The sequence below is a fragment of the Chaetodon trifascialis genome, chromosome 23, assembly GCF_039877785.1.
Source record: "Chaetodon trifascialis isolate fChaTrf1 chromosome 23, fChaTrf1.hap1, whole genome shotgun sequence".
NCBI lineage: Eukaryota > Metazoa > Chordata > Actinopteri > Chaetodontiformes > Chaetodontidae > Chaetodon > Chaetodon trifascialis.
The window spans coordinates 17,020,828-17,045,014 of record NC_092078.1 but is presented as its reverse complement, the minus strand read 5'-3'; the positions used below and the strand labels follow the sequence as shown (position 1 = coordinate 17,045,014).

Below are 24,187 nucleotides of genomic sequence, written 5' to 3'. Positions count from 1 at the left end.
GGGGGGGGGGGGTTAAACACTGCAACTGTTCATCAGTTGCATCAAAACGTTTCACATGCAAGACCCGAGACTGATCTTTGTGACACTTGATTTGACTCAAAGCAAGACAGAAAAAAGAACATAATGAACAAATGCTTTGATTTCTATTTGTGGTTTCAGCATTCAGTCACAGAAAAAACATTTTTTCTTTCACTCAGCAAGAAAATACAACTGAAGAAATGTCCACAACATTCAGTGTGCATTAAAGCAAGTGCATTAAATTATTAGGACACTTCAGCCATAATTTAAAGAGATAACTTACCCAAATAAAACTGGCAACAGACTCAACACTAAACAAGACAATAAAATACTGCACACTTCAACCTCCAGGATGATAAAATGTACACATTGATTAAATGAGTCCAACTCAGGTGAGCTAAGGCTGGGCATTTAGGGTGAGGGAACTATGCCCCCCTGTGTCAGCAGGGGCAACATGGAGATGAACCAGGGCTGATTTCTGCTTTGTGCCCCTTCTTTTTCATGTCCAGGCCTTAGGGATAAGATTAGGAGAGTCTGACACACACAAACATCACACAGGTTGATTGCTGAGATCACACAGCTTGTTTCAACCTCTATTAAATCATTGTTTTTGGTCCCTTGGGTTGCCTACTTACACATCCAGCAGATAACAAGTAACATTAACAACTGTATGTACTCCTTTACGTGCAATAATGTGGGATGGCTGTTACACCTCAGGGAGCACATTTAGCAGCAGATGAAAGGACAACAGGTAAATCGACAGTATTGTTCTTTCCAGATGAATATCAGCTTACCAATCAAATGTTACCAATTTTAGAATTTTTGGGAAACTTAAATCAACGCTTTAAGGGCAACAAGGTTTCCAGAAATTTTAAGTAGCCTATAGGTTTATAGTGAACTATAAACATCTAATCATATACAGAGATAAGCGTCCTTTACCTGAGGGGCACGGAGAGTTGTGTCCTTTCCTACCGTAATTTACGTTAATTTACTGTTATGTTAATTTAAGAACAAACAAGCAAATTAAATTGCAATGCTGGTCGTTTTATATTTGTGGCCATGAAAGCTCTGTAATATCTGAATTAAAGGAATGAAATCAAGAAAGAAGGCTGCACAAAATTTAATAGACTAGATTGATGGGAGCAAGAAATCAGAGAGGAGTTTGCAGGGTAACCATGACTGAGATAGAGACATTGAGTAAGGGGTACAAATGTTGGTTGGACTACTTTATTCTAGGTGTTGGGTTTTTACTCCATATCTCACTTCATCAATGACCAAGAACTTGAATGAGTTCTACTGCTGCTTTGAAAATCAAGGGGACAGTCCAGCAACCACCTTTCTCCAGCTCCAGTCACCTGCACCAATGCCCACCTTAAAGGTCCCACTCACCTCAGTGACGACTCTTTCCATTCATGAGAGGGACATCAACAAACTCTTCAGGAGACAGAACACTCGGAAAGCAGCTAGACTGGATTCTGTCTCCCCATCCGCCTTGAAGCACTGCGCTGATGAGCTGTCTCCAGTGTTCAGACATTTTTAACACCTCACTGTAGACATGTCATGTGCCAGTCTGCTCCAAGTCTTCAACCATCATTCCTTTTCCCAAGAAGCCAAGGACCACAGGACTTAGTGACTTCAGACCCATCACCCTGACCTCTGTGGTCATGAAGTCCTTTGAGCGCGTTGTGCCCACAAAAGACATCACCGACCCTCTCCTGGACCCCCTGCAGTTTGCCTACAGAGCCAACAGGTCTGTAGACGATGCAGTCAACTTGGTATACAAACAGCTGCACCTCCAGTCACCAGTCAGTCAAGCCCTTGAAGTTTGCGGACAACACCACCTTCATTTGACTCATCTCTGATGGCGATGAGTCTGCCTACAAGTGGAAGGTTGACCATCTGGTGACCTGGTGCAACCAGAACAAACTAGAGCTCAATACTCTAAAGACAGTGAAGATGGTTGTGGACTACAGGAAGAACTCAGCCTCACCTGCCCCCACTATTGTGACTCCACTATTGACACTGTGGAGTCTTTCTGCTTCCTGGGAACTATCATCTCCCAGGACCTCAAGTGGGAGCATCAGCTCCCTCATCAAGAAAGCACAGCAGAAGATGGACTTATTACGGCAGCTGAGGAAATTCAATCTGCCAAAGACAATGATGGTGCACTTCTACACAGCCATCACTGAGTCCATCCTCACCTCCTTCATCACCATCTGGTACGCTGCTGCCACCACCCAGGACAAGGGCAGACTGCAGCACGTCATTAGGACTGCAGAGAAGGTGATCGACTGGAATCTCCCATCTCTCCAGGACATGTACACCTCCAGGAACCTGAGGCGTGCAGGAAAGATTGTGGCCTATCCCTCCAGACACAAACTCTTTGAGACACTCCCCTCTGGCAGGAGGCTGCAGTCCATCAGGACCAAAACCTCACGCCACAAGAACAATTTTTTCCCGTCTGCTGTCAGCCTTATCAACAAGGCCCGGAACCCCCCGACACTCTTCACACTCCACCTCTGCTTCTACCTGTCACATTGACATTGCCATAAGTCTGTGCGTTACATTAACGCTCAGCTTGAACTTGTTTCTGAAAAAAAAAAACAACAAAAAAAACAGACTGTGCTTCTGGAAAAAAAAACAAAAAAACCAAAAACAGACTTGTCTATATATATTTATATTTTTTACTTTTTAACAGCTTATTTTTAGTAGATGTGTCATACACCAACCTCACCAAAGGAAATTCCTTGTATGTGCAAAATCGTACTTGGAAATAAAGCTTTTTCTGAATCTGATTCTGATCTAGGAAAATATTGTAGAGGGCTATTGCTAGAACCATGATGGCTACTCTAAATGATACACGGGGCCGGTTGGTATTGATTGATCGGCCGGGAAAAAATAGTATAGCCTAATCTTTGTATTAATTGATTTTATTAGATTACTGCTGTGAGCTTTTGCATAATTAAAGTACAGCATCAGTATTTGAAGTAAGAGCCCTTCAGCTTAATTGTAACTTTTTCAAAAGGTTTCTTAAAATGTCATATGCATTGTCCTCAGTGACATAAAAATGCAGGGTGTGTGTGGCATTTATTTCAGTCTGGAAGTAAAACGCACTGGATGTAATCAAGCTTGCACAACATTAACCATCTTGCTGTCTCTTCACCAACCTCAGAAATGGTCTGGTTAATTTATGTTATGGTCACTGGAACATATATTTCTGTATAATGTTCATACAGATTACATTTAACACAAAAGTGTGTTCCAAACACTTTAGCATGAAGAGACTGGCAACATATGCCAGCTGCAACACATAATGTTTGATAGTGTGTTATCACATGCATCAGTTTGGTGAAATGATAATTATTTTTCTGTCATAGATGAATGCTGCAATCATGATATATCATCCTTCAGCAGAGTCAGCAGTTGTATTGTTTTGTGTACATAAACAGAAACACCTCTTTGTCTGCTGTTGTAGGCTTGTTGGGAGTTGAGGTTCTGAATGGGATAAAGGAGGCCCTTGAAGCAAACATATATCTGCATTTGGTTTAATAAGATAGTTAAAGATTTTTATCCTTTTAGTACAAATACGAGTACAAATGCTATGCACATTCCATGTTATTAAGGTGAGAGTCGTGTGACTGAGCCTCTGTTAGAGTTGACCTTTGTGTGTGTGTATGCACACTTATTGATGACAATGCAACATTTTGTGCATTGAGCAAATACCAGACAATGACACATCCTGCACAAACATAAAAGTGAATCACTGTGAAGGTATAAGGTGAAGGAGTGAGAAAAAGAAGAAAAACAAAGGGATGGAAAAGAGCAAGAGGAAGGGAGAAAGGTAAGGAAGTGGGGTAAAATAGAGAGGGGATGTGACGTTTGGACAGTGTGTAAGGACATAAAAACAGATAAAAATGAATATAAGATAAGAATGAAATAAGGATGAGACAAAAAATAAAGACAGTGCATAAATACCATGCAATTTCAAAATCCATGTAAAAATAGAGTAGAATAAAGATAAGAAGTCAATTAGGGGCAACTCTAAAAGAACTCTTCATCTGGTGTCTCTGCTTTCTGTGGTTCTTAGAATAGAAATCATTTTCCTTCTCTACAGATACTGATTCAAAACAGGTCTTGATTACACCGAAGCAGACATTTCGCGGCCACCTCTTCTCATGGATGTAATCTCACTGTGGGTCTTATCTGCCCATAGGGCACAACCCAGTATTGCCCCAGAGACCACCATATTCACATGTCTTTATTCTATTCAAATAGAGTAGAATAAGGGTCAAAATACAAAAAAGAATAAAGCATCAAATCATGGCATAAAATGATGGTATAGGTAAGTACAAATAGATCACATAGAATGCATTAAAAATCAAGTAAAATGGAACATTTTAAAAGAAATGCAGCAGTGTATTAGTGCGAGGCAAAGCACAAATGTTTCAGACCTGTATCAGGAAGTCATAGCTAGTGAAAGGCTAAAGTGAAGAGAGATTTTAGCTTTCTTTTAAAAATATTGAATGAGCTGCTTACCTGATATCAGAGCTTTGGAGCGTAATGGACAATGGCTGCACCCCCAGTTTTCTTTTGACAGGTATTGAAAACTGATGTCTCTTAAGTCTGTGAAGGCTATGAACTGATTGTTGTGGATGACGGTTAAGGTGTATGATACCGTCATGTCCCTGTGTGTGACAGTGTTGGACAATGAGTTTTTTGTTGCTGTGTCCTGATCATTGTGTACAGCTCCTTCAGACAACAGCATATTGTAGATTTTTTTAATTATTACCATTTCATAAATGATCCTTTAATCTCTGGCCACAGTGTCTGAGTAAAGAGACAAGCAGTGTTGTGATGGCAAATGGCAATGCCTCAAAGTGGAATGACTTCCCTCCCCTCTGATGGTACAGCAGGGTGGTCAAGCAAGAAGCACAAGAAGAATTGGTATGGGTACTGCAGAAGGCACGAGGCCTGTGGAGACATTGTGTTGTAAACAGAGTAAAACTCAAGAGAAAATGAATATTAAACCGTACATTTTCTATGAGTTTTAATTTACTTTTTTACACGTGCGTGATTCTTTGAGGACTAGTCACTAACTGTTTTGAATTTGGAGTTTTATTTTGCTAACGATGCTCAATGAAACTTTCCCCACTTTCATTTTCACTCAGCGCAAAGCATGCATCTGTTTTCTTGAGGAAGCAGAGGAAAAGTTTTTGTGTCCTCACGTCTGTTTGTTACATCATATTTAGAAAGCATCATCTGTTTTTATGCAGATTTAGCACCAAATAAGAACTTCATTCTCATCTGTATGTCACCCAAGGAAAAGTCCTTTCCCTGATGTATGTTTGCAGCGGCCTTTTAACAGTCCGGAGCAATCTTCAGTTCACAGTAAAAGTATTTATTGAGGTCACATATAAAGCAATGCAGCGCTGTTCTCAGACTGACAGACTTCCCGTAGGATCTCCGCCAGAATGACCACAGATTTCAGACAAAAGTTCACATTTATCTTGTTTTGTTTGACCGATCCCCGTACAATAAACAGACATACCTTACAGAATGTAATCGGCTGTTTTCCAAGACGTAGACATACCATATCTTCGTCCTAGACATGTGATAAACAACCTGTATGTGTGTGTGTTGTCTTGAGGCGTGGAACTGATGTAACGAGTGTCATAAACAGAGAAGAGAGGAGACAAAAGTATCTGTTATTAGAACTGGTCTTCACCAGTCACCTTATCTTTTACGACTCTAGGCTGTGGACATTCGAGGACATTCGCTCCAGAACATGCAAGCGCAATAAAGAACATGCAAGTGCAATAAGGATCATGAGATTACTTTAAAGGACCAAAGTGTTTACATTACAACGCTGTGCGCAGTCGAAGGTGCATGAGCGCACCGGCCCATTCTCTTCTCCTCCACCGTTTCGCTGCGTGAGCAAAGGTGAGCGCACCTTTGGCCCGGATGTCCAAAATTTCCAATGTTGGTAGCAAAAAATTAGGAAATAAATCCTCTGGTGTCGTTACCCTGATGTTCATGAGCTCTTCTCTGGTGAAAGAGCTCCAGGTACCATCGCAAAAAATAGCTAAATCACAAAACAAAACAACACGCACCAACACACCGAGGCAGCTGTCCGCGGCGCCATCTTGGAATTATATACAGTGCTTAACACATTTATTAGACCAGTCCCTGAAGTAAGGTTTATGCCACAGCTACCCTAAATTGACAGAATTGGTAATTACCAAAATAATTCTTTATGATTCTGTAATGGTTAACACACCAATATGTAGAAGCTCTAGAACTGAATTTATATTTTTAATGCTAAAATATAATTATTACTCTTATCCATGAATTTTCAAATTTTCTGATTTGCAAAAAATACTGAAAAAATAGTAAAGCACATTATTATTTCTTAATTAATATGTCAAATTACAGTTATTCACTTGCAAAAATTTGTTTTAGTCGTTGAATGTTATGCTTGATTAATTTCTGACCTCTCATAGCAGCCCAGTGAGCTCAAATTTGGGGCATAAAAAGGTGAATTCAATTTGAAATTCCTCATTCCTGTTCAAAATGGTAAGACGTTGAGAGTCCGCATTAAAGCAGTTCATGATGCTGGATGGTCTCTGAGACAAATAGGGAAATAAATAAAGTGTTCTGACAGTGTGGTCAAGTATGCTTTGGAGTCAATTGCCGAGACTGGTACTTACAAATTGCACCAAGGAAGAGGCAGGAAACAAAAGTTAACTGAAGCAGATGTCAGACACCTCAAGATTTTAAGTACTAGAGACAGAAGGAAGACCACTGCTGATCTTCAGGCAGAGATGAATGCTTCTACTGTAGATCAGAGTCTGAGAAAGTCTCCAGAATGACCATAAGCAGACGACTGACGGAACAAGGCTTAAAGGGAAGAATAGCTACTAAGAACCCATTATTGAGGCCTGCAAACATCCAGAAATGCCTCAGATTTGCCAGGGAGCACAAACATTGGACTGTCAATGACTGTAAGAACGTACTCTGGATGAACGAGTCCAAGTTTGAACTCTTCGGTCAGCATCGTCATGTTTATGTCTGCAGAAAAGCTGGAGAACGTTTTGATGCCAGATGCATTGCACCCACAGTGAAACACGGTAGAGATTCCATTATGGTATGGGGTTGCATTTGTGGAAACGCCGTGGGCAAATTAGTGAAAATCGACGATATCATGAACAAGACCGTCTACCACAACAGTTGTTGAAACCAACACGTTATGATCAGCCACCATGACTGATGGAATAGTGATGTGACCAGCTGATCCCAAATCTGTGCAGGAGAACTTATCTAATCAACGTCTTTGTGTAAATAACGGATGACTGTCAGACTGCTGTGGAAGAAATTCTCTCATTTTCTTGCAGCTCTGTCAGTCCCGGACTCTGTGCAGCACATTATAAAGATCAGATATTTGCTAAAAGGCAGGTGTGAGTGCAGCAGCAGACCTACACAATGTGAGGCATTCACACTTCCTGTGTACACAGCAAGTTAAAACAATGGAATTGGAGCACTTCCTTGTGATTTACTAACCACCAAGAAACTGTTTAAACAAGATCATGTTTACAGATGTTTTTTGTTTGTTTGTTTGTTTGTTTGTTTGTTTGTTTGTTTGTTTGGTTGGTTGGTTGGTTGGTTGGTTGGTTGGTTGGTTGGTTCACTTTTGTATGTGTGTCACTTAAGTTATGGCTCTATTTGTTTACATCTGAAGGTAATTGTAATGTCTGTGGTCATTCAATTAGGGACGTGTTAGAGCCATTTGTATCTATGTGTGTGTCAAAGTCACTCCTTGGTTGCCACAGTAGGTGGCGAATTGAACAACAGCATATGGAAAAGCACAGTTTTTGGACTGCCGTTTAGTGGCCAAACTTTAAGCCTTTTTGTTTGTTTTACATACAAGTTATTGGTATAAGTGTGTGTAGATCATAAAGGCTGTACTGGTATACAGCCAGTTGGTGTTGTATCTAGCACAAGCCAGTGGATGTTTGAATCACTACATGGAGCTGCCATGATGACGCATCAATTAGATATCCCGGTAAAAGCCCCACACTGTGGCTTAGGTTTTTTGTTTTGTCAAAATCAAGTCACTACAACATTTAAACTTCTCAGGTTCAGAATTAAGGACAGAAACTTGTGAGTTCAGCTAAACCTGATGCAAACGAGAGTTAAGGGAGCATCTTTAACTTCAGTGATGGTTTTAAAAATGTCTCCACAGAAAGATTTTGAAGCAAAGCTTGAATTTATCATCTCAACATGTTGATTTGCAGAACAGATAATGGCAGTGAGGTGCCACTGATCGCCTCTGATTGGTTGATGAGCCTGAAGATTATGCGGTTGCTTTCTCGCTCCTGACTGAGGGGAAAAACTTCATCCTCCATCACAAGCCATTATTTTCTGTTTATTTATTTTTTCTTCATTGTATTGTAATAAAACATTCACACCTTCAAACTTGTATTGTGCATTGTTTGTTAATACAATTGTCAACATTCTGAATGTTGTTGTGTTGTGATGTTTGAGCTGGTCTGGGGTTGATTTGAGGGGGGATGGCAGGGGATGCCATCCTCTCTGCTGGAAAACTTGACCACATTCATCCCCCTTTTTAAATAAAGCTTCAAAAATACATTTTACAGGCTTTGAATGAGGGTTGCCAGATTTGCCTTTTGGTAAAAGCACATTCAGTTCACAGAAGTAGATTTGATGGAGCCTGAGTAATGTCAGTGTCTCCACAATATTGCATGTAATATTTCATGAGTAATGTTCAGAGACCTCATGACGGCAAGAAAACAGTGAAAAGAAAAAGGCTGTCAACAGGTGATAAAGGTAAACAAATGCTCTTTCTTGTGTTAATCCTGTATGGAAACTTGATTGATCCCTTGTTTGCAGTCCAGCTTCTGATCAGTGTTTTCTTGACTTCTGGGACTCTCAGTCTTGCTCTTAAGTACTACTTACTGTATTGTACCGGCTGGCAGCAAAGTGCTCCCTAAATACTGATCTTGCCTCCAAGTATCTTTTTTTCTGTGAATGGAGTGTCATTGTAGAAAAAGACAAGTGAGCACAGTCATGAACTTCAGAGGCTTTATCAGTCTCTCATTCACACTTTCTTCCAGCTTCACATTGTCTGAGCAGCATTTGTGGCGTTCACTGACTTGTCAGCTTTCTGCACATGTTTCATGGAGCAACATCTGTTTTTTCTCAGTACCACTACAGCAAAAACTAAAGATAACAGAGGATGTTGAACATTGAAGCAGCGACCAGGTCAGCCTGCTTTCTGTCTTCTTATTGTGTCTTCAAACATTCAAGTTAGATGTCCTTTGAGACAGTTTGTCCAGATGTTATTAGCTCGGAGGTAGCTAAAGTATGCTAGCTAACAGGCTGGTGAAGAAGTAACTGATTTTCCATCAATAAATCAATAACATGTCAATAAAATCAATACTGTCATCAGTCCATCAGTCCAGCTCGAACCAGCTGAGGTCTCTGAAGTGTGAAGCTGGTTGTTATAAGTCTCTATAAGTATTCTACAACTTTCTAAAACCATTGTTTTGTAGACGTTGGAGGAGAAACACAGATTTGAAGATTTGATCGAGGAAAGGAGCCCAGCTGATCAGCCCAGTTTCTCAACATTTACACACTTTTTTCTGCTCCTTTTCTTCAAGGCCTCCACTGACTTGAAGCCTTGAGGCGTCGAAAGCGACTGACTTTAATTCAGTGGCGAGTTTGTTCAGTCAAATGTGAGCAAAGCTCAAGTGGAAAGAGGTGAAATGTGAAGACAGAAGGAACAGTTTCAAATCCTGCTGCTGCTTTTCGAGCTCATTGTTTCAGTGTTACTAACTAGTTTGTTAGATGGTCAAATAGTTTGTTGATGGAAAGAAACATGAGTGAGCTGAGCAGGCTGAAGCGATGAACGAGTGTTTTCAGTCAAATGATTTGTGATGAAGTGAGTCGAGTCCTTTCCTAAACTGTCTGTCAATCATTCCAGATGTGCGACCTGCTGTCACACCTCCATGACCACAGCTACTGGAGGAGAGAGCCCAGCAGGAGCCAGAGGAGCAGCAGGGTAAAACAATTGACTTTTCTTGTCCATCATTCAAAGGATGCACACAGTAAAAGTGTGGATCCACTGATTTTCAACATTTGGTCCATTTTCCATGAGTAGAAGTCCAGTTGTCCAGAGTGTCTGTGAAAACATGCAGGCTACATGTAGTAAAAGAATGGCTTTGACAGCACAAGTAATGTGTTAAGTTGCTCCATGTGTTACCTTAAGTGTAAGTTGCACTTCCTGCCCCTTTCTATTCTAGTTCTAGTGTTCTTCTAATAGTTGTCTGCATATAGGTTGAGTGATTCTACTAAGCGGTGTTCAGCCTTCACTACAGCATTTTATGGTGAAGCAGATGGAATCCAGTGATGTTGCAGCAGCGGCCTAAAAGGATGATAAGTGAACTAGTTTGACCTGGTCCTTTCCTTTCTCCCTCTGTTCATCTCCGTAACAGGCTGTTTGACGGAGGAGGAGAGCGAAGGGCCGGGAGAGCAGGTCCAGAGACGTCCAGGAGCTTCCACGGAGAAGACGGCAGGACTGGAGCCCCAGCCAACCTGGTGGTCTCCCACCCGCTGCTTTTAGGGTGGTACAGTGAAACACTGTTGCCTCACAGCTAGAATCCCGCCCGGTTCTAATCCCGCTGTGGGTGCTGGTGGCGTGTCCTCCACCATGCCTTCAGTGGGGGCCTTTCTGTGTGGAGTTTGCATGTTCTCCCCGTGTTCAGCCGGGGTATCCTCCTTAAATAACCCCCACTAAAAACATGCACCTGACCAATGGTGACGGAAAGGAACTGGGTCCCCGGGCGCCGCTGTCAGCTGGCAGCCCACCGCTCCTGGTCTGCCGCAGAGTAAAACTGACCAGGATGGGATAAATGCGGAGGGCAGCAGGTAGTGCGCATGCCTCACAGCAATAATGTCCCCGGTTCGATCCCCGGGCGGGGCCTTTCTGTGTGAAGTTTGCATGTTCTTCCTGTGCATGTGTGGGTTCTCTCCGGGTACTCCGACTTCCTCCCACAGACCAAGAACATGCTCATTAGGTTAATTGATGACTCTAAAATTGCCCCTAGGTGTGATTGTGCGAGTGCGCCAGTCTGCGATCGACTGGTGACTGGTCCAGGGTGTACTCCGCCTCTCGCCCATTGACAGCTGGAATAGGCTCCAGCCCCCCTGCAACCCCAAAAGGGATAGGCGGTATAGAAAATGGATGGATAAATGCGTAGAAATAATTTCACAGAAGCATGTCATGTGCAGGGCTGCACGGTGGCGCAGCAGGTAGTGCGCGTGCCTCACAGCACGAAGGTTGCCGGTTCGATCCCCAGGTCAGGCGGGGCCTTTCTGTGTGAAGTTTGCATGTTCTTCCCGTGCATGCGTGGGTTCTCTCCGGGTTCTCCGGCTTCCTCCCACAGACCAAAAACATGCTCATTAGGTTGATTGATGACTCTAAATTGTCCGTAGGTGTGAGTGTGAGTGTGATAGTTTGTTTGTCCTTACATGTGGCCCTGCAATCGGCTGGCGACCGGTTCAGGGTGTACCCCGCCTCTCGCCCATTGTAGCTGGGATAGGCTCCAGCCCCCCGCAACCCCGAAAGGGATAGGCGGTATAGATAATGGATGGATGGATGGATGTCATGTGCAGTGAATTGTAACAATAAAGGATGTCTTTCTTTTCTTTTCTTTTCTTTCTTTCTTTGATGCAGTGGCAGAGATGCTTATGGCTTGGCTCACACGCTTACCATACGACCCAGAGATGTGAGGCTCCTCCAGCAACCAGAGCAGGTGCAGAGCTTCAACAGCACCACACACACACACACACACACACACACACACACACACACACACACACACACACACACACACAGAATTCACATGTATTCTTTCTGACTCCTTCCTTCCTACTCCTTCAAGTTTTCACTTCTACAGTTTCCAAGAAAAAAAAAAGCTAACAAAAAAAGCCTAAAAAGGGGGAATAAAAATGACCATCTTTGGGATAAACAGAGGTAAAGGGCTTTAGGAGGGTTTGATGACAATATTCCATTCCACCTGGTTTTCCCATAAAAATAATAAAATTGAAAGTGATGTAATTGAATTGAATTCAAATTTAATTTGACTCCATCATCCGAATCAGAAACATAATTCGGGTTGCAGACGTGTTTCATAGCTTGTTCATGTCGTGTCTTTTTATATGTTAAGGTGACAACATGAACAACAGGAAACATGTATTTGGATGGAACATCATAAGGTGAGCTCACGTCTTCACCTGTCTACCATCATTTACTGCAGTATTTGCTACCATGGCGACCAAACATCCAAGACATGAAGGACACAATGAACAGACTCAAGTTTAGTAGCTCCTGTATGTTTCCAAATAAGTCAGACTTCGTCACTGTGTTTAACCAAAAACATGAACCTACACACCCACATTAATATAATATTAATCAATAAATAGCTTTCCCATAAGAACAAGAAAGAAAGTCAAGTACCAAAAACCCCTCAGTGTTTTCTAGCTGTTTTTAGCTGCTGGAGGCTGGCTTGTTTCAGGTGAAGGTGCTGAGGCTGGACTGGAGGGAGGAACACTGAGGGATTTGGAAAGGAGAATGAGGAACATTTGAGAGACTTGGGAGAATGGGAAGGTATCACATGCATGGGGCGACAAGGACAGGAAGACTTATTGACAGCTTGGATCCCAAAGCCTCATGCGTGTCAAGATAATAAGACCATGTTGCGGGAGTTTCCTCCAGTGATCAGTTCCAGAGCCAGTGGGCGGCCTTCTTAGTTCCTCTTGCAAACAATGGCATGTTAGAAATCTGTTCATCTTTCTAAACAGCAATGTTTCCATTCAGTGACAATAAAGCATGAACCTTGGATTTCTTTTTCAGGTTCCCACGTACGTGCTGATGTTGGTGTTCAGGCGGTGTTCATGTGGCGGAGCCTCCACACAAACATGCAGACTGAGTGACAGTGGGCAGAGGGAGGCTGTTGTCTCTCTCTCTCTCTCTCTCTCTCTCTCTCTCTCTCTCTCTCTCTGCAGGCATCTCTCTGTTAGTTCCTGCTCTCTTTCCTTTGATTATTTCATGCATTTTCCGACACCAAGCTGCCATTCAGAGCCCATATGTACACCCTACACCGCTGACACCACTTATGTACATATGCCACACCTTTTGATGTTTGTCTATATACTTCAGGAACTTTTGGTCAAAAAATGACTTTATTTCATCTTTGAAACTGTGTGTCTCCCATTCTCCCTCGTGACCTTTAGAGTCAGGTTGTGACAAATGAAACTTTCTCAACACTCAATGACAGTCGGCAGTGATTTTATTCCAAACTTGTAGAAGGTATTTTTCCTCTGTATTATCTCCTAATATTCTCATTTCCAGGTGACAGTGTCTGTGCTGCACATCAATTCACCTGTTAGCCTGTTAGAGCTGCTATCTGCTGTTATAATGTTCTTGTTATGTTGAATCAAATCTTCTGTGCTGTAAGAGCTGAATAACAAGAAGAGCCATGACGGAAAAGTGAACAGAATCATCATTTATGATGGATTCAAGCTGATTGAGGCCTGTGATAAAATGGAGTGGACTTAAGCGCCACCTGCTGGTTGATGAACAAACTACCTCAATCAAACCCTGCTGAGTAATTCACTGCCAGTCAGCAGAGCCATGTTCTGCAGCGAGTGTGTTCACTTCCTATAGACACATGACTGAAAAGTATATGGGAAAGAAAGAAAAAGTGTCAAGAAAACAACAGATTTTCCACATTTATCACACTGTTCAACAAGGAATAAAATGCTGTTAACCTGGACAAGTTGACTTCATATAATACAGACGAGTAAGTTTGTAGAGAAAAATCAAAATGTCCATTAATAAACAAACACTGAACTACATTTATTCAAATGTTATTAAAGCAAATAGACATATGAAGCAATCTGGATGGCCATGAAATGTCAAAGGCCATAATTTCATGGTGATGGAGATGAAGAGGAGAGAGAAGGAGCAGTGTGGCCACAGTGAAGAACTCCAGAGGGATTTCTCTTCATTCTGTCCACCTGAGTTTGTCTTCAACACCAATAAGAAACAGGAGGCCTGAATGAGAGAGAGAAGTGGAGACTTGTGTTGTTTATGCTGCCAGCAGACTCAGGAAACAACTGTAGCTGCAGCTCAGTAGAACTGAAGCTTCATCATATTAATGTGCTGTTCACGTTGTTGTCTATATGTTCAGTGTGTAATGGAACAAAAGTAATACTGGAATGAATATCAATGATGTTTCTATTGATTTTTTTCTATCTATTGTTTTCTTAACTCCTGGTGTTTCCACTCAGGTCTTTTATAGACACAATGAAAATGCACAGCTCCGGTGTCTAAAAATTTCAGGCAGCTTTCAGAGCTGGGTCAAAGGTCAAATTTGGTCTGTATATTTAACCTGGTATTTCAGGCTAGCATGCTCATTTACTGGAGTCATACCTCATTTTAAAGCTTAGACCTTTCAATAAAGCCCAAGATTGTTCATTTCGAAGGTTCTGATGTCTAGCAGTCTGTTGTTGAATTCTGTTTACATTTAGTTGTTTTTGAAAGGCCTGCAGCCAACCTGCTTCCATGGTTTTACTTATCCTCCTGTATTTCTGCTAAGGCTGCTTTAATCCAAACATGTTGTACGCCAAATTAAAGCTTAGACACTCTCCTGTTTTGCTTAGTGACTGGCTAATGACCCTATTCAATTGAAAATGAAATCACTGATATCCCCCCACTCCAGTTCATTCCTATGTGGAGAAGAGAGGATGCAAAACTCATTAAAAAAATATTTTATGTTATGTCAGAAAGTTATTTTGGTACAGAAGAAATAACTTACTGTATGCCTAACAACATAGACCTGGAGATGTGTAAGTAACCACATAGCCTTCCTTATGTGGGCAGAATCACTGTATATGCTAAAAGACTCAGCTTTAGTCATCTGTGAATCCTGCCTTTGATAAATGAAGGTTTTATTTTCAAAACTACAAAAATGATCAAAATAAAGAGAAACACATTTAACATTTATTTTGAAATTTCAGAATCAAGCACAGAGTATCAGGTCCACCCCCTCTCAGGTGCAAATAATTATGCAAGAATGTCAGTTTGTCAGAATAATAATCAAGCTGGTCAAATCCTTTGTTTTGCTTAATGACTGGCTAATGACCCTATTCAAGTGAAAATGAAATTGTTGATATCCCCCCACTCCAGTTCATTCCTATGTCAGATTGAAACTATGGCCAGAAATACAGAAAAACAATTCTTTACCAACTCATTTTGATTCCAACACATAATAAAAAAAGTTATTTCTGTGTTTCCCTCTTCCTTATTTTGGGAGAATCACCTTATTTGCTGAAAGACTCATCTATAGTTAGTCATCTGTGAATCCTGCCTTTGATATATGAAGGTTTTATTTTCAAGAAGACATCCTTTATCCTTTATTCGTCACAATTAACACAACATGCAGAGTTAGGGGGGAAACTGCACACACCATGCATATGTGAAATTCTTTCTCCGCTTTTAACCCATCTTTGGTCAGTCCTTCCTCCACAGCAGACCAGGAGTGGTGGGCTGCCAGCCGACTGGTGCCCGGGGACCAGTTCCTTTGTTGTCACCATTGGTCAGGTGGTGATCTTCATGCATGTTTTTAGTGGGGGTATTTTTATGGATACCCCAGGTGAGCACGGGAAGAACATGCAAACTCCACATAGAAAGGCCCTTTGTCCTCAAGCAGCAGGCACCGAAGGCATGGTGGAAGACACGCCCACAGCGGGAATCGAACTGGGACCTTCTAGCTGTGAGGCAACAGTGTTGCCACTTATGTCACCGTGCCACCACAAGAGTAATCAACATAAAAACACATACTTCTTCTTACTCCTCTTCCTGTTTTTGTCAGTGGAACAATGTCTACTGCACAATTCTTTTTGTTACATTGAAAAGACTCTGAGGATACTGCTGTGGAGAAGAAAAGATACAAAAATCATTTAAAAATGATATGATGTTAATTTAGTACAGAAGAAATAACACAGCCTTCTTTATTTGGGGAGAATCACCATATATGCTAAAAGACTCAGCTTTATTGACCTGTGAATCAGTGAAGCACAGAGCATCACCCCCCCCCCCCAAAAAATGCTAATGTAGGAATGTGGGCGGGACTGTCAGATAGACATATAACTTGAGGCCACGTGATGTCCAGTTTCCCCTGACTTTCTCCCGAGACTCTCTGCTGAAGCTCATCAGAGATCATCTGACTACAGAGTTCCAGAAAGAAGAAGAATCCTCCTACCACAAGAAAAAAACAAAACAATTTAAGAGCTTTCATTCCTTGGTCAACAAGACAAGAAGATTTCTTCTGCCTTTGTTTCTTCTCTCTGAGGACGCTTCAGATTAAGAGAAACATGTCCAGGAAACCCAACAGGCACTATCTGCTTTGCCCTGTGTGCCTGAAGACCAAGGAAACCCTTTCAGTGCATCTGCGTCGGGTTTGCATGAAGGACAGCACGCCAGAAGCCATTGACGCAGCGGTGGAGAAGGCAAAGAGGGAGGCCCATGAACCTCTGGTGTCTGGCAGGGTGTTCAGCTATGTGCTCCTGAAATGTGTCAAATCTTGGATGATGCTGATCTACTCAGCAGTTTGGTGGAGCTCAGTCTTTTTTTTTCTTCAAACATCACTGTTTACTCTGAAATGTATTACATGTTAGGTGACAGCCTGTTGCAGTAGCTCCGTCGGTTTCGTTCGTTTCGAACATTTCTTTCTTTGCGTTTTTGGTAACTGTCGCGATGTTCGCGCGCAGTTTTACAACTTTTTTGGTCGCCTTTCTGTACTGTGATTGGGGTCCCGTACAGATGGGAGTGGAGGCATTGTCTACACACGTGAGCAGCTGACCGCGTTGTGTAAACCGACGCTGCTGCCCGGAGAGAGGATTGTAGTCCTGGACGAGCTGAAGAGGCGACGTCGAGGCTGCAAACGAAGGCGATGGCACGGAGATACAGGCCGTCCGTTCTGTAACCGCATCCCTAAAGCTGCGGCCTTATTGTTTGCCTCGGGAGTTCACGTCCGCCATTGTGATCACTGTTTACATCCAAGGCGTGACGTCATCCACTCCACCGTAGCGGAGCTGCAAACACAGCAACCAAATTGCTGGAGACAAACTAACCACAATAGTTGGTTGGACAAAACTCCTGACTTCCTCCCACCAGAGACAACGCCACTCTGTATCTCCTATATGCTAACTCAAAAGATGCATGCAGTGTCACTGCCCTTCCCCCTAGTCAGAGCTGACCACAGCCTGGTGGTCTGAACACCTCAGTCCCTATTGTCTAGAGACAGCCTGTGTCCATGAGTCCAGTGGACAGGGAGAAGCTGAGGCAGAGCAGAGATGCCTACAGGAGGAAGCTGTAGGCCAAATGTGTGGACAGGAATGAAGGAGATCGTCGGGCTCGAGGCGAGAGACAGAGCAGCAGCTGACGGCCCTGAGAGGTCCAGTGAGCTAAACCACTTTTTCAACAGGTTTAGCTCACAGCCAGGGGCGGCCCTACGTTCCCCCACCCCATCACATCTCCCAACATCCCCCACAGCACACCCTGCCACGAGCCATCACCCTTTACAATAATAACTAACCGACCGACCTCACAAACCTCAATATTTTACATATGATCTGCACCACTGCAAAATTTCACATACAGCTTATTGTTATATATATATATTACCCGAAACTGCACACATTTTTTGATGTAAATATCTCTTTGTATTCTTAGTTGTGTTAACTGTATTTTTATTATATTATTATACTTAATACACATAATATAATATATGTAATACACATTATATAACTACCGATCTTGTTGAGTTGCCACTTTTTTGTTACTGTTTTTGTATACATTTTGTGTTTGTATGTTTGCCACTGCAACAAAACAATTTCCCAAATTGAGATCAATAAAGATGCAGTCTAAAGTCTAATAACATTGTCTAAAGTGTGTTTTCTTTTTTTTTTGTTACTTCAAAGGCTGTTTGAGGAGCTGCAGCATCGTCACATTATGGTGTCCCTCCACTACTACCCAATGCCGATGTTTCAGCATGACCATCAACCACACAGCCACCCGAGAGTGCGACTCCTGAGACTGGCGAGACTGAGCCATCTGCTTCTGTCAGCAGTGGCGAGACCTTTCAATGGTGAGTCTCAGCTTCATCAACCGCTGGTCAATCTTTTGTTTGGCCTAATGACTGGCTGATGACCCTATTAAATTGAGAATGAAATCATACTGGGTCAGAGGTCAAACTTCTTCGACTTACAGTGTTTGAACACTGCTGCTAATGTGTTTAAACATGTTAAGGCATGTCCAGGAATGTGTTAAATTAATTGCAACTTCATTAGAGATGAAGAGTTTTTGCAAGTAAATACATACCATCACAACAGTTGTTCTAAACTCTGTTTACATTTAGTTGTTTTTGAATGGACTGCAGCCAACCTGTACCTATCCTCCTGTATTTCTGCTAAACCTGCTTTAATTGAAACTTGTTATACACCACATTAAAGCTTAGACTCTCTTCTTTGCAACAAGTATCAGCTTTCCATCCAAGCACACACTATTATAACAAAACGCTTTTCCCACATTGCAGTAACCCAGATGTGCAGCGGACGAACCCGACCAGGAAGCTCATGGCAGAGAAGGGACTTTATCAGAAGCACTCTCTGGACTATCCTTTGCTGAAGGACTTTGGCACATACCTGGAGAAGGAGTTTTGCAATGAAAATTTTAAACAGGAGGTGAAAATATATCCAAGTAAAATAAGATGATTTTGCAAAACAGTCATGACCAGAAGGTAATTTAACATGTTTCTCTTTTCAGGTTGAAAACGTTGCCCGGTTCCTTTACTACATCGACCCACAGGAACCATCCCTGCAATTTGTCAGGAACAAGGAGAAGATCAAGCAGTACCTCTGTGAGCTCTCCGAGGCAAAACTTCCAAAACAAACACAGCAGAATTACCTCAAGAGCTTGAAACGGTTGGTAGCATTTGTCCATATAATCTCCATATAATATCAATGCTTGTGCAGACAATAAATGTAATTGGGCTTAAACACATATAAATACTTAAAATACTTGCGCTTCCTCTAACAGATTCCTGGTGTACCACACCATCAACACCACCCTGAGGCGTGAGCATGAGACACTCCATGGGGACTGCAAGGACTTCATTGATTTCATTGGATCTCTGCAGAAGTCCTGCTCCCAACAAGTGAGCAAAGAGATCACCCGAAAGAGGTAAGTTTAATTGTTTGCATGCAGTTAACTGGATTACAGTACAGTGAGCAATGCGGCAAGTAATGTTATGATTTGTTAATACATTTTATCTCCTTTTCCTCATAGACACAGCCTGTTGACTGAGAAAGAGCAGTTGACACCACATGACTGCTTGGCTGTGCTGAGGGCTGCCAAGAAGGACTTCTTGGTGGTTATAGGGAAGGTCTTGGAGGACAAGAACGCAGCCCTGGAGTTGACTGAGTGCAACTTTGTGGTGTACTATCTCCAGGCAGTGGTAATTTTGAAACACCTCCAACGACCGGGTGTGGTGGAGCACATGACTGTGAGTATTATTGTGCCCTTTTTGTCATCATTGTTAGCAAGTTTCACCTGGCATTTTTGCCATTACCCTTACTAATCAATATGATATGCTTGTCTGGTGCAGGTACAGGAGTGGATTGTGAGAAAGACAGACACACTGGGCAACGCAGTTATTGGAGTGAAGGAGCACAAGACTGCAGCACAACAAGTGGCCACGTTTGCCCTGTCTAAGGAAGAGGAGTTGGTAAGTTCAAATTCAAAGTTCAAATTTCATATGAGAACCCGTCAGAACCTGTTCAAAAGCAGAAATCAATCTTTATTCCTATTTTTTCCTCTGCTAACAGTGGTTTGACGTGTACTACACAAGGGTGCGGCCACAGCTCCTGAACTCCAAAAAACGCAAGAGGGATGATGCAGAGGAAGAGGAAAGATTTTTCATCTCCTCTACGGGGAGGCCCATCTATAATGCCTCCAACGACCTGAACCGACTGCACTGCAAGTGAGCAGACCATCATGATTAATTTCACCTCCAATATGTGCTTCTATTAACAGCTGTCTCATGTCTCTGGTGAGAAGTGTTTATAAATGTCATATTAATATACCGTTTAAACTCTCATTTTAAGTACAACATTGAGCCAGTGACCAGCCAGGTGGCACGCCGAGTCTTTGAGACGGCCACTAAGACTCTGACTCTGACCGACGCGGACAAGTCTCTGGTGGCTGACTACCTGACACACTCCACCGCGACGGCCGAAAAACATTACTGCATGAAGCAGACAGACAACGTTGTGAGGGCTTGTCAGGTGCTAGCTAGGCTAGTTGGTGACTCAAGGTAAGCATGTTTCATATTTGTCAACACAATTAATACAATCAACAATTGCAAACATCAAATCTTATGCCCTTATAATAACCTTAATTCTTTTTTTATGTAGTGCTGAGTCTGCAGAAGAGGGTACCAGTGGTGGTGCTGGTCGTGCCCGTGGCACTGCTTGCACCTTTGGAAATGTGCATCGGTGAGTTTTCCCATATTTAATAACATTTTTTCACAAGTAACAATGCTATGCACATGACTCAAAGTTGTCAATTATAGTCTTCTTGACTAACATTATCCTGTCTTTTTTACAGCATACTTCTGCCGTCTTCTGAGTCTGCAGAAGAGGGTACCAGTGGTGGTGCTGGTCGTGCCCGTGGCACTGCTCGCACCTTTGGAAATGTGCATCGGTGAGTTTTCCCATATTTAATAACATTTTTTCACAAGTAACAATGCTATGCACATGACTCAAAGTTGTCAATTATAGTCTTCTTGACTAACATTATCCTGTCTTTTTTACAGCATACTTCTGCCGTCTTCTGAGTCTGCAGAAGAGGGTACCAGTGATGGTGCTGGTCATGCCCGTGGCACTGCTCGCGCCTTTGGACATGTGCATCGGTGAGTTTTTTTTCAATATTTAAAAAAATTTTTTCACAAGTAACAATGTTATGTACATGACTCAAAGTTGTCAATTATAGTCTACTTGACTAACATTACCCTATCTTCTTGACAGCATAGTTCTGCTGTCGTCTGAGTCTGCAGAAGAGGGTACCAGTGGTGGTGCTGGTCGTGCCCGTGGCACGGCTCGTGTTGTTGGAAATGTGCAGATGGATGTCCAAGCAGCGTACGACAAACTGCTGGAAAATCACCCGGTGACTCTGGATGGGGATGTGCCAAGCAAGAGTGAGCGCGAAGGGGCATCCCCCGACTATCAGCGGGCCCTGTATGAGCGTTGGCTGAAGGCGCAGATGAAACTGCGCAAGCAGCATGTTCTCAGTGAGTTGTTTTTTATTTATTTAATATTTAATAGCATTTTCCCCAAATAACAATGCTGTGTACATGATTCAAAGTTGTCAATTATAGTGTTCTTGACTAACATTATCCTATCTTCTTGACAGCATACTTCTGCCGTCGTCTCCCGACGGAAAACCGTGTCAGAGCCTGGATCGCAAAGCAGGGATGGAAGAGCAACATCCCCACCGCTGCCAATATCATTAAAGAGTGGAAGCCCTCTGGATCTGAGGACACGGCCATGGACTCCAATCAGATCCAGAAGCTGACAAGATCACAGAAGTGGCGAGGACTTCTAGTCAGTGCCATTGAAGAGAAGGGCAAGGGTGTCATTGCGACCCGGAGATTCCAGACTGGTGAGGTGGTCTGTGACTACCATGGGCGGGTCATCACAGCCAAAGAGGGCAAGCACATCCACAAGTACACCAGTGAGGAGGAGACCAGATACATGTTCTTCTACAGAGACAAAAGAGGGCAGCCCATGTGCATCGACCCACATTCAGAATTTTGTGAGTGCCACCCTGGACAGCAGACTGTCGGCAGGCTAATCAACCATTCAAGAGCAGCAGCCAACCTAAGGCCAAGGTTGTACACTGTGGTGACAGATGGAGAGGAAAAAGACGTCATCCTTTTCCTTGCAACCAGGAACATTGATGTAAACGAGGAACTCTTAATTGACTACGAAGGAAGTAAGAAGTCTTTTCGTGGAGAGGGCTCAAACTTGGCTTGGCTCCCTTAAATTTTGGACTGCCTCAACAGTGTGTGTGATTTATTTATTTATTTATTTATTTATTTATTTATTTTTCCCAGCAGCGGGGGCAGGCTCTCCGGGGAGCCGTGGCAGTGTAAACAAATGATACTTGACTGCAGATTTTGATTTTACAACCTATTTATTGAATGGCATGAATGACATGAAAGAAATTAAAGAGTTAAAACATGTCACACTGTGTGTGTGTGTGTGTGTGTGTGTGTGTGTGTGTGTGTGTGTGTGTGTGTGTGTGTGCGCCCGCCCGCCCGCTGCTCAGTGCCTACACACTGAAGCCACCACACATCATGTAGTTGACCAATCACGTGCGGCTTGAGCGGATAAAAAGTCATGAAAAAAAACCCCAAAAAAACCAAGGCGGCTCTCGCTTCGGCTCCCAGGCAGGAGGCTCTGATTATTCACTTCAAAGAGTGGCTGTAAGAACTGTTTTGTTCGCGACCGACACATCACTACTGACTAGCGTCATCTTCATCAGCTGTCTTTCTCTTCTTAGAGATATATTTGAATAAGCTCATCTGAAAATACAGTCAGCAGTTACATCATGGCGTGTAGATATTAGCTTAATGCTATCAATTAGTTTACTCACCTTAGCGACACTGAGTTGGCACTGGACCCTATTAACTTAAGCCACCGATATGTTATGTAACGTTAGCTGGCCATCAATATTTTGCAAATGTCTATTTAATTTGTAAAATCTATTATAAGTTATCTTTTCTCTGGTAAGTCGCTGCCCTATTTTCCAAGACGACACTCCTTTGACTCTCTGACCCGGTGCCTGGGTGCTTGACGTGATGTCACTTTCAAGGCCGCACTCTCATGAGTAATTAACATCGGACATGCGGTATTTGCATAATAAAAAAAAGAAAGAAAAGAAGAAATTTGAAGGAGCGGCTAGGATTTAGGAATGGCGGCCTGCCACTCCTAAATGAATGTAGAGTATTTGCCACATTCAGACTTCTATTGTCAAAGTAAAATAATAAAGTGGATGGGATTAACTTGAACTTGTGTGTGTGGTACAGTGGTCTAGTGACACAGCAACACAGTCTTATGTGTCACTGTAATTTTACACTCAAAATGCAGTCAAATACAACTGCTGGAGCCATATATTTTTGTTACTTTATTATATTGAAAATCATATCTGTATATGCTGTTTTTGTGTTTAACCAGTGGGTAGTGCTTAGCAAAGGCACAAAGCTAAGCCCCTGGTAATGAGTAAGGTGTGTGAAGAGGAGGGCAAACAATTTTTGACCATGTCAGTGTGACAATGTGAGGTTGCTTATCTTTGTGGTGAATGAAACCCTGTGATTAAGAGAGCAGATGAATGGAAATGTACCTGTGATGATATTGATGATCTGTGGAAGCAAAGTTATAGGCTACCTGTGCTAAGGTGAGAAATAAGTGAATGAAAGTAAATGGGTCACCAAACTCAAATTCAAACGCACCGGCACTCAAACCTTTCTGCCTTCGCTGGCTGGCTGGCTGGCCGGCCTCCCTCCCCGAACCCCAACCCCTAAGGCTCCATTACCCACATCCTCCTGGGACCGTGCCCACCAGCCGAATCTGGGCCCGTCTCTCTCTGTCACTTAAAATAAGCCCTAGATTGTAATGTTACTGTACATATCCCAATTTAGGGAAGCATTTTGTTGCAGCAGCAAGTTAAACATACACATAAACATCAAATATATGTTCCTATCATTAGACCAAACTGCTTCTTTATTGATTCCAATTTGGGAAAATGTTGTAATCGTTATAGTGTAATACCTAAAGGGGCGTTGCACATAAAACAGAAATTTTAACAGCCTGAACTGGCTGAAATTAAGGCTGGCTTACAAAAGCAATACCAATAAAAGTGTGTCAAAGAGATCGGCAGGAGGCACATGCGGGAAGCCGTGGCTCGAGTCCCCGCAGGCCATGATCAAGACGTCGACGGCAAAGTTACGTTAAATGTAACTAAACC

At 42.6% G+C, this 24,187-nt stretch overlaps 1 protein-coding gene across 1 annotated transcript; it reads left to right on the top strand.

The window, feature by feature from the left end:
* The first annotated feature begins 1,193 nt into the window (after positions 1 to 1,193).
* On the top strand, positions 1,194 to 22,203 carry LOC139351833 (uncharacterized). The gene is made up of 20 exons (XM_070993840.1): positions 1,194 to 1,215; positions 1,588 to 1,768; positions 2,082 to 2,336; positions 10,019 to 10,096; positions 10,530 to 10,661; positions 11,771 to 11,849; positions 16,525 to 16,659; positions 17,400 to 17,473; positions 18,696 to 18,843; positions 18,926 to 19,083; positions 19,199 to 19,342; positions 19,448 to 19,664; positions 19,767 to 19,886; positions 19,987 to 20,130; positions 20,254 to 20,440; positions 20,575 to 20,655; positions 20,768 to 20,863; positions 20,976 to 21,071; positions 21,216 to 21,449; positions 21,572 to 22,203. Exons 1-20 carry the CDS (start codon positions 1,194 to 1,196, stop codon positions 22,201 to 22,203), a joined length of 3,213 nt encoding a protein of 1,070 aa, XP_070849941.1.
* Positions 22,204 to 24,187: the final 1,984 nt, after the last annotated feature.